Source organism: Embiotoca jacksoni, unplaced genomic scaffold, assembly GCF_022577435.1.
Source record: "Embiotoca jacksoni isolate LCO1_2020_lvr unplaced genomic scaffold, fEmbJac1.0.p SCAF_18, whole genome shotgun sequence".
NCBI lineage: Eukaryota > Metazoa > Chordata > Actinopteri > Embiotocidae > Embiotoca > Embiotoca jacksoni.
Window position 1 is genome coordinate 7,307,155 of NW_027185318.1, and position 13,067 is coordinate 7,320,221.

The 13,067-nt window shown below is 41.2% G+C and overlaps 1 protein-coding gene across 1 annotated transcript; it reads right to left on the reverse strand.

Moving 5' to 3' along the window:
* Window positions 1-12: 12 nt before the first annotated feature.
* LOC138200059 (uncharacterized) lies at window positions 13-2,659 on the reverse strand. Its single transcript, XM_069152470.1, has 3 exons — window positions 1,862-2,659; window positions 1,602-1,669; window positions 13-1,157 (listed from the first exon to the last, which is right to left on the reverse strand). Exons 1-3 carry the CDS (start codon window positions 2,369-2,371, stop codon window positions 1,055-1,057), a joined length of 681 nt encoding a protein of 226 aa, XP_069008571.1. The 5' UTR covers window positions 2,372-2,659; the 3' UTR covers window positions 13-1,054.
* Window positions 2,660-13,067: the final 10,408 nt, after the last annotated feature.

Genomic DNA, 13,067 nt, shown 5'->3' on the forward strand with positions numbered 1-13,067 from the left:
TGCCTGATGTGGATTTTTAGACTACACTGGTAGCTGAGCAATGTTGGACTGACAAAGGTTTGATACACACACATACACTTTCTCTTTCAGTTTAAAAAAAAAAAAAAAAAAAAGGTGCAGTAAATAATTTACATTTCTCATTGAAAATCTGATTTTGTACGAGAAAAGTAACAAGTAGAGTTTGTCGACAGTTTTCACTGAAGTGTGCCGGTTTGTGTTCATGCAAACAACCACTGTGTTCTACCACTAAGTGGCAGCACGCTTATATGTGTAGAAATGTGGATGAATTGTGTCAGCAGAAATGCAGCTGGGTCAAAAGTAGCCTAACTGAGAGTCTTTGTGGTGCCACACATTCCTCCTCAACAAGGGTGGAAAAGAGCAGAAACTGCGGTCAGGAAGGAAACTTTGAATAAACATTCCCTGCTCATACCTTAGCGCGGCTGCCGTGTATGAAAAAGCTATAGCACTGCGTTGCACACACACACACACACACACACACACACACACACAAACTGCTGGTGGATAAGTGTTTTTCTTTTAAAAGGCCCCAAGAATGTACCTCTGCTTTGGTCTCTCATTTACCTATTAACAGCCAAGTTAAAACAATGTAAGTAATAGGTAACACATAAGTAGGTGCATGCTCAGTGGGAGTCCAGCAGGACTGAAAGGCTGACAGTGACACCCTACTGCTGCAGATAACAAACTCAAGGAGGCCTCTGTCATTTAGCAGCCCTGGTCAGTGTGATGGAGAACCTCCTGGCACCTGCTCAAGTTGGTGTTATAACTCTGCAATTACACAGCTTCATGTTGTTAAATAAGACTTGGGTAAATGTGGAGGACAGGAGTAATGCACTCTGAGATCAACCCAAATGGTGTTAAATTTATCCCGGCAGCCCTGCATTAATACAGATCACGCAGCCTTCCCTGGTAGGAGGAAACTTGTCACATTAAACCCTGGTTCCCTTTCTCTTATTAAAGTTTCTTCTACAAACTGTATCCCATGAAGACAGCTGGAAAAGGACTGCAGCTTTGCTGCAGCATCCTCAGCCGGGGGTCAACTAAACTCTCTCTCAATAGTGTCCATCAGCTCCTCTTCTAATCCATCGTACAGGATGACTGGCATGGTGAGAGGGGAACTATGGCAGCTGACAAAAGTCCTGGAGATAGAGGGGAAACATGTCAGGAAGAAAATCTATGTGACACATCATATTTCAGTTTTTTGTAGTTTTTCCATGAAGAAGAAATCTTTTTTTTTTAATAAACCAACCCACAGCCACATCGAACAGTCCCTTAGTTGATAATGATGTATAAAGGCCCATGGTGCATGAAATGTATTCTGCTGAGCTGTGCTTAAGGCATGCTATCGAAATATTAATGTGTTCCTCAGTTGTGTTTCTTCACACTCACCTCTAACAAAGCAGCAACAACAGACACCTGTTTGTTTCTACTCCGCCTGCAAACATCTGACAAATCCGATCTGCACCGAGAACAATGGGCTGGTATTTCGACCCCTTAAAAGGTGAATTCGATCTGACCCTGCTTGTTTTTTTTTTACTCCACTGAGCTCAGAGATCAATTATTTATGAGAGCTGTCAACTTACGATTGTTTTTCAGATGTGGGAACGGCTTCCAACAAAGCCCCTGTTGTCAAAAAGGCCTGTGACGTAGACTGAGGAAGGAGAAAAGAGTGGACATTATTATGTGTTTTCTGAACAATAATTTAAAATTATTGTTATTTTAAAATCATCCTGCTGTTCAAGTTGTACAATGAACCGAGTTGAATGTTAAAACAATCAGAAAAATAGATGCAGTTCAATAATATTATTAAAAAAAAAAAAAAAAAAAAAAAAAAAGCCCTTACATTGTGTTGAGTGGGGCAGGCAGGTGTGGTTTTTTTCAGTTGTGTGAAGGCAGAATTGCTCCTCTTGTTCTCATCTCTTGGCACACAGTGCGAGACGCATGTCTCCTCGGCTCTCCCCGCTGCTTGGAGCCGAGAAGCAGAGCTGGAGTCGTCCTCGGTGTCCTCCTGGCTGAAATGACACAGCCCGTATGTTCTGGATCTGGCGAAAGTCTTCTTCGGAGGAGTTTTCTTCACAGAAGCTCTCTCTCGCTCCTCATAATTCGCCAGAACGGTGTCCAGCTCTCCATCAATATCTTCGTCCTCCCCAGAAACGTTGGAGTCGTGCCCCTCGCTGTGGCAGTCCGGTGGCGCACGGTTGCGCGCGTTGCGCAAAGTTGTATGGATTTTGAGAGGCTTGAATGGACAGCTGTCCTGTTTGGGTGAAATGATATCGGTCCCTGTTTTGGTCACGTTCACGTCGCTAACACACGCAGGTGCGACTTTCTTTCCTCGGCTGGTCCCGCTGCCCATATCCGCGCGTCTGGCCGCTTTGAAAATCTACATGCAAAGTCCCATTTCCCAAATCCCTCTTCAAGCACACCACCACCTTCCAGAGTTGAATATTAACCAGCAAAGGCTTGATCCTTGGCTGTTGTTTAAGGTCAGTTTTCAGTCAGGTTTACGATTAGAAGTTAGTTCTTTGGCTCAAAAAAAACGCCTCTGTGGGACAGTTTCCTTTAAAAATGATTCGCTCCGGATCTGCAGCTGCTGACATGATCGTGCATTACATGTCCACAGTCAGACCCGCAGTCTGAAAACTTTCGCTTAACTCCACATCAGGATGAGAAACAGTGTATCCGTTACATAACGCAATTTGGCTCGGGACCCCAGGGAGAAAACTCCGCCTTCTGTGGGGAAACACACACCCTTTATTCTTCTGTTATTTCTACTGGACAAAAATAACTTTTACTTTAGAACATCTGCTTCTTATGTATTTTATCGTAGAATCTACAATGAACCTAATACAATAAATGTACAAGATTTTTGTATCATATTATTCAACCATCCGCTTGATTAAGAAAGAGATTATATGAGGACTTGGACAGTATGAACATGCAAAGGCAAACAGGGCCAATTAGTTTGATTTATCTGTATCACAACAGCAACATGACCAGTTTATTGCCCCTCTGTGTTCAGCTAATAGATTTTATTGAAGCAAGTGAGGTCAAGAGTGACTGAGTTCCTGTCAGCCCGATGCAGTAGCCCCCCCCCCGTGACTGATTAAGACTCAAAAGGGCCACTAGAGAGAGGGGGCATTCCTTTCCAACAGTTTAGGCTTCCCAGTGATTCCTCAATAAGCTTTTGTTTGGTCCACTTGCACACACAAAAGACACAGCGGGGAGCATCTTGGTACCAGAGCTGTCCAACAGGAACCCAGAGTCCACCCAAGTAAAAAAAAAAAAAAAAAAAAAAGTAAAAAAAAGAAAGTTGTTTGCCATCTTTCATTAAGAGCCTCTTTCTTTCTTTCGCTTGCTTTTCTTGCTTGTGTGTGCACATAATGTGTGTGTACCAGACAGCTGTGCAACCTGTTCTCTCTGGAGGTTGACCAAGTCAAAGACACCTGTCGTTTAAGCAAACGGCATTTTTCAATCTGAGAATGTGAAATAAAAAAACAAAAAAAACAGCCTGCAAGTCCCAGATGTCCCATCAAGGAAATTCCTGCTTTACTGTCGGATTTTTAGAGAACATGTGGAACATAGCAGAGCATTTCTTAAATGTTACTGAAACAGAATGTCCAGCTAAGAACTGTGAAATCTATACTTACTATAAAATAGCTCTTTTTCCAGATAGTGGCAGCCACTAAGATACATTCGATCCTCATAAAAGAGCCTGTGGTATCTGGATCACATCCCTGTTAGTCTGAATAACCCTCCCTCTCCATTTCAGTGATGTTATCCAAAGATGTGATCGCCTTTTCTCTATAAAACAAGTTTTCTCAGAAATTGCCTTATAGGGAAAAGAGCTTCAGTGCAAAACTGAGGCATCCTCCTGCTCGTGCAACAATTGTATGCTACAGATCTGGCCTCTCCAAAAGTTCAAAATGTCCTTAAAATCGATTTAAGCGAAAGTACAAGCCATATTTTTTAGATAGGAACTAAATGTAAAAGGACATGAACAATCTCACTTTTCAACCCTGCCTCTCACTCACTTATTTTCAACCTCCAGTTCTGTTACTCTCTGCCTGCACCAGTGTATCATTAAGGAGATCAGGCGGCCACATCTGGAGAAAAATTCAACAGCTTCCAGATGAGGGGGAGGATCTGCTGCGAGATGTAAGCCACAGCCCAGATCACTACATAACTGTGGTTTCTCTGACTTCACCCAGACTCAAGAATATTACTCCAACATGGACGGAGACTTGAAAGAGAAAGAGAAGGAAAAGTCTTTGTAAAACTCCGGTTGTGGATTTTGTGTATCTCTTCAAACTCTTATTTGGCAGTAGTGTGAGCTGCTTTTGCACTTTGGTGGATATAAACATCTTTTGTTCCCTCTCAACAGCAGGACAAATTATGTGAGAAATTGTAATTATTATGACTCAACTGCTCCATCTGAGGGGCAACAAATAAAACTATTGTTGTCATGTTTTGGATGGGAAAAAAACCCAACCTCTGCCATATGTCAGTAAGAAACAAATCTCCAGTGAGTCTTTTACAAGCCAGCTGCATGCTTATGGGCATTCTAGTAAAACAGCCTGGGCCTCTTACCCCTGCCAGGTAGATGAACATGAACATGACAGGGTCAAGAGGACCTACACATCAACATATACAAATACATCCTGTAGTGTTATAAAGTCTTTTCTTGGTTTTACCAATTCATAAAACCTTTAACATGAACTCTATCCTTAAATTTACAAAAAAAACAAAACGGCATCAGTAATTCCCTAAAAAGAGACACAAAATCACATGGCATATTATGATATACTGATAAATCATCATACAATATTATACAATGCACTCTTTTAGAACTTCAGATCTTGGCTCAGCAAAAAATCTAATTCAGATTAATTTCCTTAGTTTGGAAGTAATCCAGGTTAGAACAAGAACTGGCTCAGACTGTAACCCAGCAGACATAACAGAAGCTAAATAATGTGAGGCCATTATGTTGGTGTAGTATTGTGGCACTTTACATCTGTTTATCCCTATACAACCATGTGGCTATGCTAGTGTTATCACTACACACAACCCTACAGTACAGGAAGACACATTCATGTCACATTTATCTGCTTGAAAATACGGTGTCTAACATTGGAAAAATTGCATTAATAGTTGCATGCATGTATGTTTTATTCTGCAATGTACAACTATTGTAACTTTTATATTTTTAAATTTCTTCATGTTAAAACTACGTTATATTTACATACAGTAGACATTACAGTTTCTCTACAGGGTCAGAGAGCAAAGCTGGTTCCTTTGCAGCCAGATAAAAGATCCACTGAAACGCTGCATGGACGTAATCAACTGAACAGATGAGCACAGCTGAGACAGAGGGATATTGTAACTCTGACACGGTGACATGAGGTTGTCAGGGCAACAGCCAGTGCAGCCCGGAGGAGTTGAAGTGTAGTAAAAGAACGAGGGGCATCTCTATTTATCTTTGAGCGATCCCTCTTAATCTGCGAGATCCACAGGCGTAAATTTAAGGCTTTTGCTTTTGTGCTGACGTTGAAGTTTCGTCACAGAGATGATGCTATGACCTCTGGGAGATGTTTGAGGGGAGGAACATTTCCAATGTTCAGTTAATGACATACTTAATATATTCCTCTGACAGGCACCCCTAAGAGAGGGGGGCTCCTGGTCGCCTGATTTTCTTCATGTTGACCACATGACACACGTGGTAAAATAAGCGTAAAGATAATAACCAGCAGATGGTGCCAGCATGCAAGAAAAAACTAATTACACCCTCTCTCCACAAATTTTTACCAGTACAGAGGGTCCTTGTAGAGGAAAACAATAACTCTTATTGCATCTTCACCAATAACTTTCCCTTCCAGGATAAATATGCAAGGAATGTTCTGCTAAGCTCACTGGGTTTTTACATCTGTTGAAGAAAACTCAGGAAAACTGAATACAAAGAGCTCCTTGTGAGTAGGTTCACTAAAAAAATACTGTATTGAATTCCTTTTTCAGCAGAGAAACAATATGTTAAACAATTTGTAATCAATCTTGACTCAAAGTAAAGCTCGAGTTTGAACAATAATGACCGAAAAGGATAGCTGTATTACACTCGAGGGACAATTTGTTGTACAGCCAGCCATAACCACATAACCATCAAACAAACAATAATAAATGGACAAAATACAATTAAAATCACACTGGGTGGACAGTGGACAATAAATACAACATAAAAACCCCTCTGCATTATTTAAAAGCCAAATGGCAGCGGGGACAAATGAAGTCTATTTGCCCTGTATGTTGGCAGATTGTATCTGTGGGCAGACGGAGGGAACTTGAACCTTCTGAACAGGGGGGTGGCTGGGATCAGCCAGATCTGACTGGGCCTTCTTCAAAGTTATGACCTTGTGCCGACAAGTTAAGTCATTCAAGGTTGTGCCTGCAATTTTGCGTCACGCTTTGACCACACCCTGTGGTCTGTTTCTATTTTTGGGGTGAAGTGACTCCTACCAGCTGACAAATTCAATTAAGCAAGAATAAAACATGGCACGTTTAATCATTAAGAGCTGCTAAGGACAGCCAATCAAGACAATGGAAAAAAAAATAAAAGCACATTTCATACATTAAAGTGAGACTATGTGAGATTTGCTGAGTGGCAGCCGATGAAATCAAAGTGAATTATGGGAGGTAAGCCCTGTAACAGTTCACAAGTACTCAACCACCATAAGCAACTAGTCAGAGCAACTGTATTTGAAATAGGAAATGGCAAGTTGTCACTTTAAGATAATAGACAACATATTGGGAAAAATACAACTATGTATTTTCAGACGCAATGACTCCATACATGTTACATTTTCCTGAAAGCTCCACTCACTTCCCCATGCTTCTGTAATTGCTGCAGCTGTGTGCAGGAAGGTCTCAGCTCAGTCCATGGTCACTACAGCAGTGACCCATTTCTTCGTGAAAAGGCCATGCAATCAACAGAAAACAATTACTGCCTCTCGGGCGCTCAAAGCGCTCAATACCGGCATCTGCTCACTTCCTAATTACCTACCAGGTAAGAGGCTTCATTTGGAGAGAAACTCACAGCAATCAATTCTTGCGTTATACTTGGCTTGTTTTTCAACATCCTAACGTGTCAAATTCAAAGTGTCAGGTTTGTTCATTTCAGTTCTCCTTTACCTATATGCCTTTTATTTACTACGTCTTGTTTCCTCTCTGAATTCCAGCCACTGTAAAAAGTTTATTACGGTTGCCTCTTTTCACTTGCCCTTTGGCGCTCAGGTTAGTGCTAACCTGCAGGTTATAAGTGTCTTTCCTTTGTTTAGAGCATTTTTTTTCACGACCTATTCCAGATACCTCCTCTGTCAGACAGTGTGTCACGTCGATTAGAGCAAGTTTCTGTGAAGCGTTGCCACAGTCGAGTGAGCCCTGGCGCCAACATTGATGTGGAAAGAATAGACTGAGGTACAGCTGTAGAACAGCCTGGCTATCACAAATCCCTGCATGTTCTCATTGGCTGCTTTGTGTGCCTTTGGTAATTTGTAATGGTGTGTTCGAGTTAAAATCAAGCTTTCAATGGTGGAAATGAAAAGGTGAAGTCTTAAAAAGTCTATAAGAGTGCAAATACCATGACATTTACAGATATTCATGTTCACCGCAGAATGAATCCTGATGACTTTTCTTAGCAGCAGATACAGTTTCTACTGGATGTATTGTAACCACATTTTTTGAAGACATTAATGGTCTTCAGATGACTAATTCCTTTGTTACCCCCCGACCTTTCCTCTGGTGACGCCAGCAGGTGGGTTTGAGGGAATCTACTATCAAATTTATCAAAGATATTTATCGTATATTTCTCTCAGGATGAACTGTAGTAACTTTGGTGAATGCTTGACAAATGTTAAATGAGACTAGGTTAGACAAATATTGGTACATTAACATTTTGCTGCTATGAGCATGTTGGCATACTAACATTCACATTTAGCTCAAAGCTGCTCTCTCTCTTGAGCCACTATCATGACCGTAGACTGTTAAGGGCTTGTCATACCAGGGACTGATGAATAAATTATACAAAAAGAGGAGAGAAAAGAGTCTATTTTGGGTATTTTCAACCCAATATCACAGCAAACGTTGTAATACATCCGCCAGTCCACTTAAGGGTAGACTGTCAGTGTCATGGCTTTGCTGCACAAGATGTCAAAAACCATGTGCTTTAGGACAAAAAAAAAAAAAACGTGGGACAAATTTAGCTTTTTTACTGCGTCATATTTGTGTTGTGAAAGTACTCATGATAAAAAAAATAAATAAATTGATGTGCAAACAAATTGTTCCAAAAAGAACTGCTAATGTAATATTTAGTGTTTTGCATTCAAAAGCAACCTTTTAATAGCTGAAAACAATTATTTATTCCATAATTCTTTAAACAATATCTTTAACTGCTTTAAGTCTACAGAAAGAGCTTTATTGCTAAAATACTGTTTGACAAAAGCAGCTGCTGAACAGCACCTCAAACAGTTTTTGTCAGTGATTTCCCGTCTCGTTTCTCTTTTACTCACTGTCAAAACAACACAGAGAATATGAAAGTTGATTCCTTCCCCAGGTATTTCTGCTCCAAAAAACATTTTGAAGGTAGAGGAAAAAGCACAGAAGGTCCAGAAGAGGAAGCAACACCAATTTGATGCTGTCCACGGTTCTGACAGGCCACAGATGGCACTGAACGGACAGTTGCACAAGAAACCTTACTGTTTAATTGATAAAGCTCGCAGGGTAAACAGCTATGTCACAGCTTTCTAGCCTTAGACGAAGCCCATAGACCTTTCAAATTGATGTGGATTACAATGCCATTATATATTTGACACATTACACAGCAGCTTTTCGACATTTCTTTTGAACTGAAAAAGCATTCGAGGTGGCTTCTCAATACAATAAGATCCATGTTTAGATTTGTTGCAGAGTTGCCAGACAACGCAGCTTGTTGTTGAAAGAGTGCAGTGTAGTATGGATGCACTGCATGACATACAGTAACAGCGCTCGGTGTTTACTGTGTATGCGAGTGCTTGTACCTGTCCTAAAGCAAGCCTGCCAGATGCAGGGAAAGAAGCGTAGAGCGCTGCTGAAGAGGGTGTCATGCATGTGCACCCGCCTCCTCCGTTACCATGTTACATAATAGGACTGTTGATGGCTGGCATCATTACCGGCCCTGTCTATGCCCGTCTAAAAATACGGTACAGGACTCCAACAGTGTGTGGCATTTATATAAGTGCAGAGAACAGGAGAGGGGTTTGGACTGTCGTAGAAATGGCTTGTGATCCAGAGCCGGTGTGACAGGGAGGGTGAGCGAGGAGGAAAGATCCAGACGCGAGTGAAAAGAGAGCGGGAGTGTGTGTGTGTGTGTGTGTGTGTGGCGAGAGAGAGATACAGAGACAGTAGAGGTGGGGGTGTGGAGGTGGTGGAGGTAACTCGGCTCTATCATCATGCACACTTCAGATATACCTGCAAGGGCCACCTTGGCAAAGAAACTTTCCCTCATCTGCAACAAAGTTCTTCAAACTGTGGTTTATCTTCTATGAATGCAACTCTACATAAACATCCCACTGTTTAATTTTAAAACCCTTAAAGGTGTTATTTCTGTGAACAGTACTCTCAAGCGAACTAAGAGGAATTCAATTCAATTTTAACTTCTAAGTAAAGTAAAAAAAAAAAAAAAAATCAACGGAAAAGCCCTTAATGTTAGTCAGGCTGAGGAAAAGGAAAAACCGAAATCCAGTTAATTTACACTTTTGCTTTTCAGGCCTTGAAAACACATTTTCTCAATCAGCTTCTTTTCCAAGTGCATAAGTAGGTTTTGTAGGCATGTTTTTGGCTTAACTGGTGATGTCACATATATTATACAACAATCAGAGTTGAGCAACATTTGAACCATGACCTCCCAGTTTTGTAGTTTTCTCATGTTGCCAGGCAATGAGAAGTCATTCATCAGACATTTTTCTGAAAATTCCAAAAGCAAAAACACAAGAGCAGACATGGATAAAAGACTGTATGCGATAAGTCTGTAATTACTACCTATGGTGTACCTAGCAGGTTGCCTGACAGGTTACAATGTAAAAAGCTCAGTTCAGGAGATAAACCCAACCTCTATGTTGCAGTCCAAGTATGTTTCAGATAACAAAAGATAACTCGCTTACTAACATTTCAAATTAACAGGACAAATTTCAACATTTGAGATATCTAAGATGATACTTTTTTATTTTCCTGTGGTTCAAGTTATTTAGAAGAACGTCAGCAGGGAACAGAACAGTGTGCCCTTGGCCACATCTCTGGAAAAATAACACCGTTAACTTCACACATAAAGCTTTACTATCAGGTAGCAGCATGCGGATGCATGGAGGTAATTCCCTGTTTATTAGTGACACTCTCCTCTCTTCCCTCTGCTGTGTCTCGTGCTTACAGATCAGACTCCGGTGAGGGTATCTACTCAAGTGTGATTAGAGCAGCATTATTGGCTAAATGTTTCCCCTAATTAACATGCAGTAAAAGTCAACAGGAAGAATTTGTCATTCGCAGCATCCATAAGCCCTGAAGATGTTTTCTCCTGCATTTCCTACATCCATGACACGCTGACAATGACACTCACTGTCAAAGAGAATACATTTAGATGTCTTGTATGTCACTGGGAAATACTTGTCTGAATGAGGCTACGGAAGTTGTTTTATGGAATAATTAGGGATGATTTACCTGCTAATTTACCTCTAGATCGACTTCACCGGTGTTTATAGTAATGGAAATTCATACATAATTACATATTTTGTCAACTTATTTTGCAGGTAGCATGGCACCCGTCAGTTAATATTGAAAGCAAAGTTGGCAGATGTTGAAGAGTAAAAAGCGTTTCATCACATTCATGCCGAGTACAAGAAAGCACAAAATAGAAATACTCCAGTGAAGTAGCCCAACTGTACCAATCTGTGCTGCTGCCGGGTTATAAATTAAAGCACACACATGTTGGAATAAACAGCTGAAGATTTGAGTTTGGCTACGAAACTGAAAATGGTTGAAATACCCTGACTATCATGACTTGACAAAACAAAAGATAAGTGTGCTACAAGGATGCGATGATGGTTCGGAGTATGCCACCTGGCACTGTCTTGGTTTCGATAACAACTCTGCCACGGTCTCATGTAGAGATGCCACTCTGAACACTGAACCCTGAACGGCTGCGGCGAGCCACTGAAGCAGAAGGGCGTGCGCTCTGTGTGAAATAGAGTTACCCATTCTTGACAAATTACAACTGGTAAGCAAGTCTGAAACACGTTACCTCGGCGTTTGTAAGATTTATGAGCACCTCCGCCTTCACATCTCATTCTCCAGGATCTGGCAGACACGGCAGAAAGTCCATGATGGAGAGAGAAAGAAAAAAGGAGATATTCTCAACAGATTTTTGTGAAGACGTATGCACTTCCCCCGTCATTCAAAAAGAGGTTGTAAAAGTTAACAACCTTTGCATATAATAGGAGTGCAGTAAACACATTCTGACATATGGCAGGTTGTGCTGATCAAAGCGTTACGACGGGGTTTAGATGAGGGGCACGCAGCATTTCTTCACTTTATAACCTTTTCTTGTCTAAAAATCAGGAGGAAGGCTTGCAATATCAAACTAATTATACTGTACGTGTTAAAATACATGCTGAAGTATGTATCATAAGGATCCAAGTATGATTTTATGATAAACCTATAAAAATATACATCAAGTTTTGAAGGAAATTAGTCTGTCTTGTATGAAAATGCTCAGATGTTCATGATATTTCTCCTTTTCGATTTTTCTTATTTAAAAAAAAAGAAAGAAAGTGAAACTGTCTGACTCCAAACCAGCAGCGAGGTATCGTCAGTGAACTGATTTGGTTCTCCGGCTGTGTTGCATAGAGCTCGCATGCTGCTGTTGTTCTGCTTGTATTATCAGAGCTCAGTGGACTGGGCTGAATTATTCAGTGCTCCCAGCAGCATCTCTCTCCTTCTCTTTTTGCAACCGACCTCGTTTACATCAGGAGTTTACATGTTGGGTAGGGGGCTGGAGACTTGCAGCCCTGTAGCCTTGGCTATCAACCCTGGTCGGGGAGAAACTCCTGCATACAAAAGATTGGCCTCTGCCAGATTTGAAAATTTTCAGGAATCGAATATGTCGTGTCTGTGGCGCACCGACGCTTTCCAAACGTATGTTTTTAGCACATTCTCTTCTATCTGAGTTGATGTAAAAATAAGTCACAGTGACACGAGTCACACAGGTCGTAGGGCTTAACTTTGAGCTCCATCTAGAGGCACAGTGTTAGTTCAACCACCTGCCAGGCTGACAGAGGAGAAATGTTCCGCCTGTTAAACAGACCACCAACATCCGAAAGCTCAGCTCAGTGACAAGCCTGATGGTGCTCATAGCTCTGCTTTGACCTGCCAACACTGTTGAGCACAAATGAGCTTAAAACGCAGCATGAAACACAGGCTGTCGACACTCATCTGTGAGTGGGAGTCTGCTCGCCACAAGCCTTGAATTCAAGAGTTGTTGAGAGGTGACAGTACAGATCTGTTCACGTACAAGTCATATTTTGGAAATTTTCCGAATTTGAATTTAACATCTTTACGTTCCTCTTAGTGCTGACTGAGAGCAGTGCGCTTCAGTTTGAAAAAAAAAAAAAAAAAAATAGGTCGACTTTAACTAGTTTTCTTTTGTTTGTCTTTCTTCTAAACTACGGATTGGAAGAACAGATGCCAAGCGCTAGAATAAAGAGTTAATGAAATTTCCCCTTGAGAGAGAGAGAGATGAAAATACAACGAAGAGAAATTGAATTGGGCAGCTTTGGGTTCAGGGAAGCCAAGGTTAAGGAAATGCAACAAAGCAGTGCAGTGTTTTCATAGAAAATCAATACAGTGCGCTTCTCATTAATGTCCTCATAGTGCTGTGTAGAAGACAGGTCCGATTTTTCAACATTCAGGGAACACAGACGGAAAGAGAGATGAAACCCAGAGCAGTGGGAGTTAGCAGCAGAGCACCTTACAGACACCTG

Coding starts and splice junctions, on each gene's coding strand:
- LOC138200059 (XM_069152470.1), bottom strand. CDS start 2,371: ATGGGCAGCGGGACCAGCCGAGGAAAGAAAGTCGCACCTGCGTGTGTT. Junction 1,670..1,861: donor CCTGCCCCACTCAACACAAT/GTAAGGGCTTTT, acceptor CTCCTTCCTCAG/TCTACGTCACAGGCCTTTTT. Junction 1,158..1,601: donor CCCACATCTGAAAAACAATC/GTAAGTTGACAG, acceptor CTCTATCTCCAG/GACTTTTGTCAGCTGCCATA.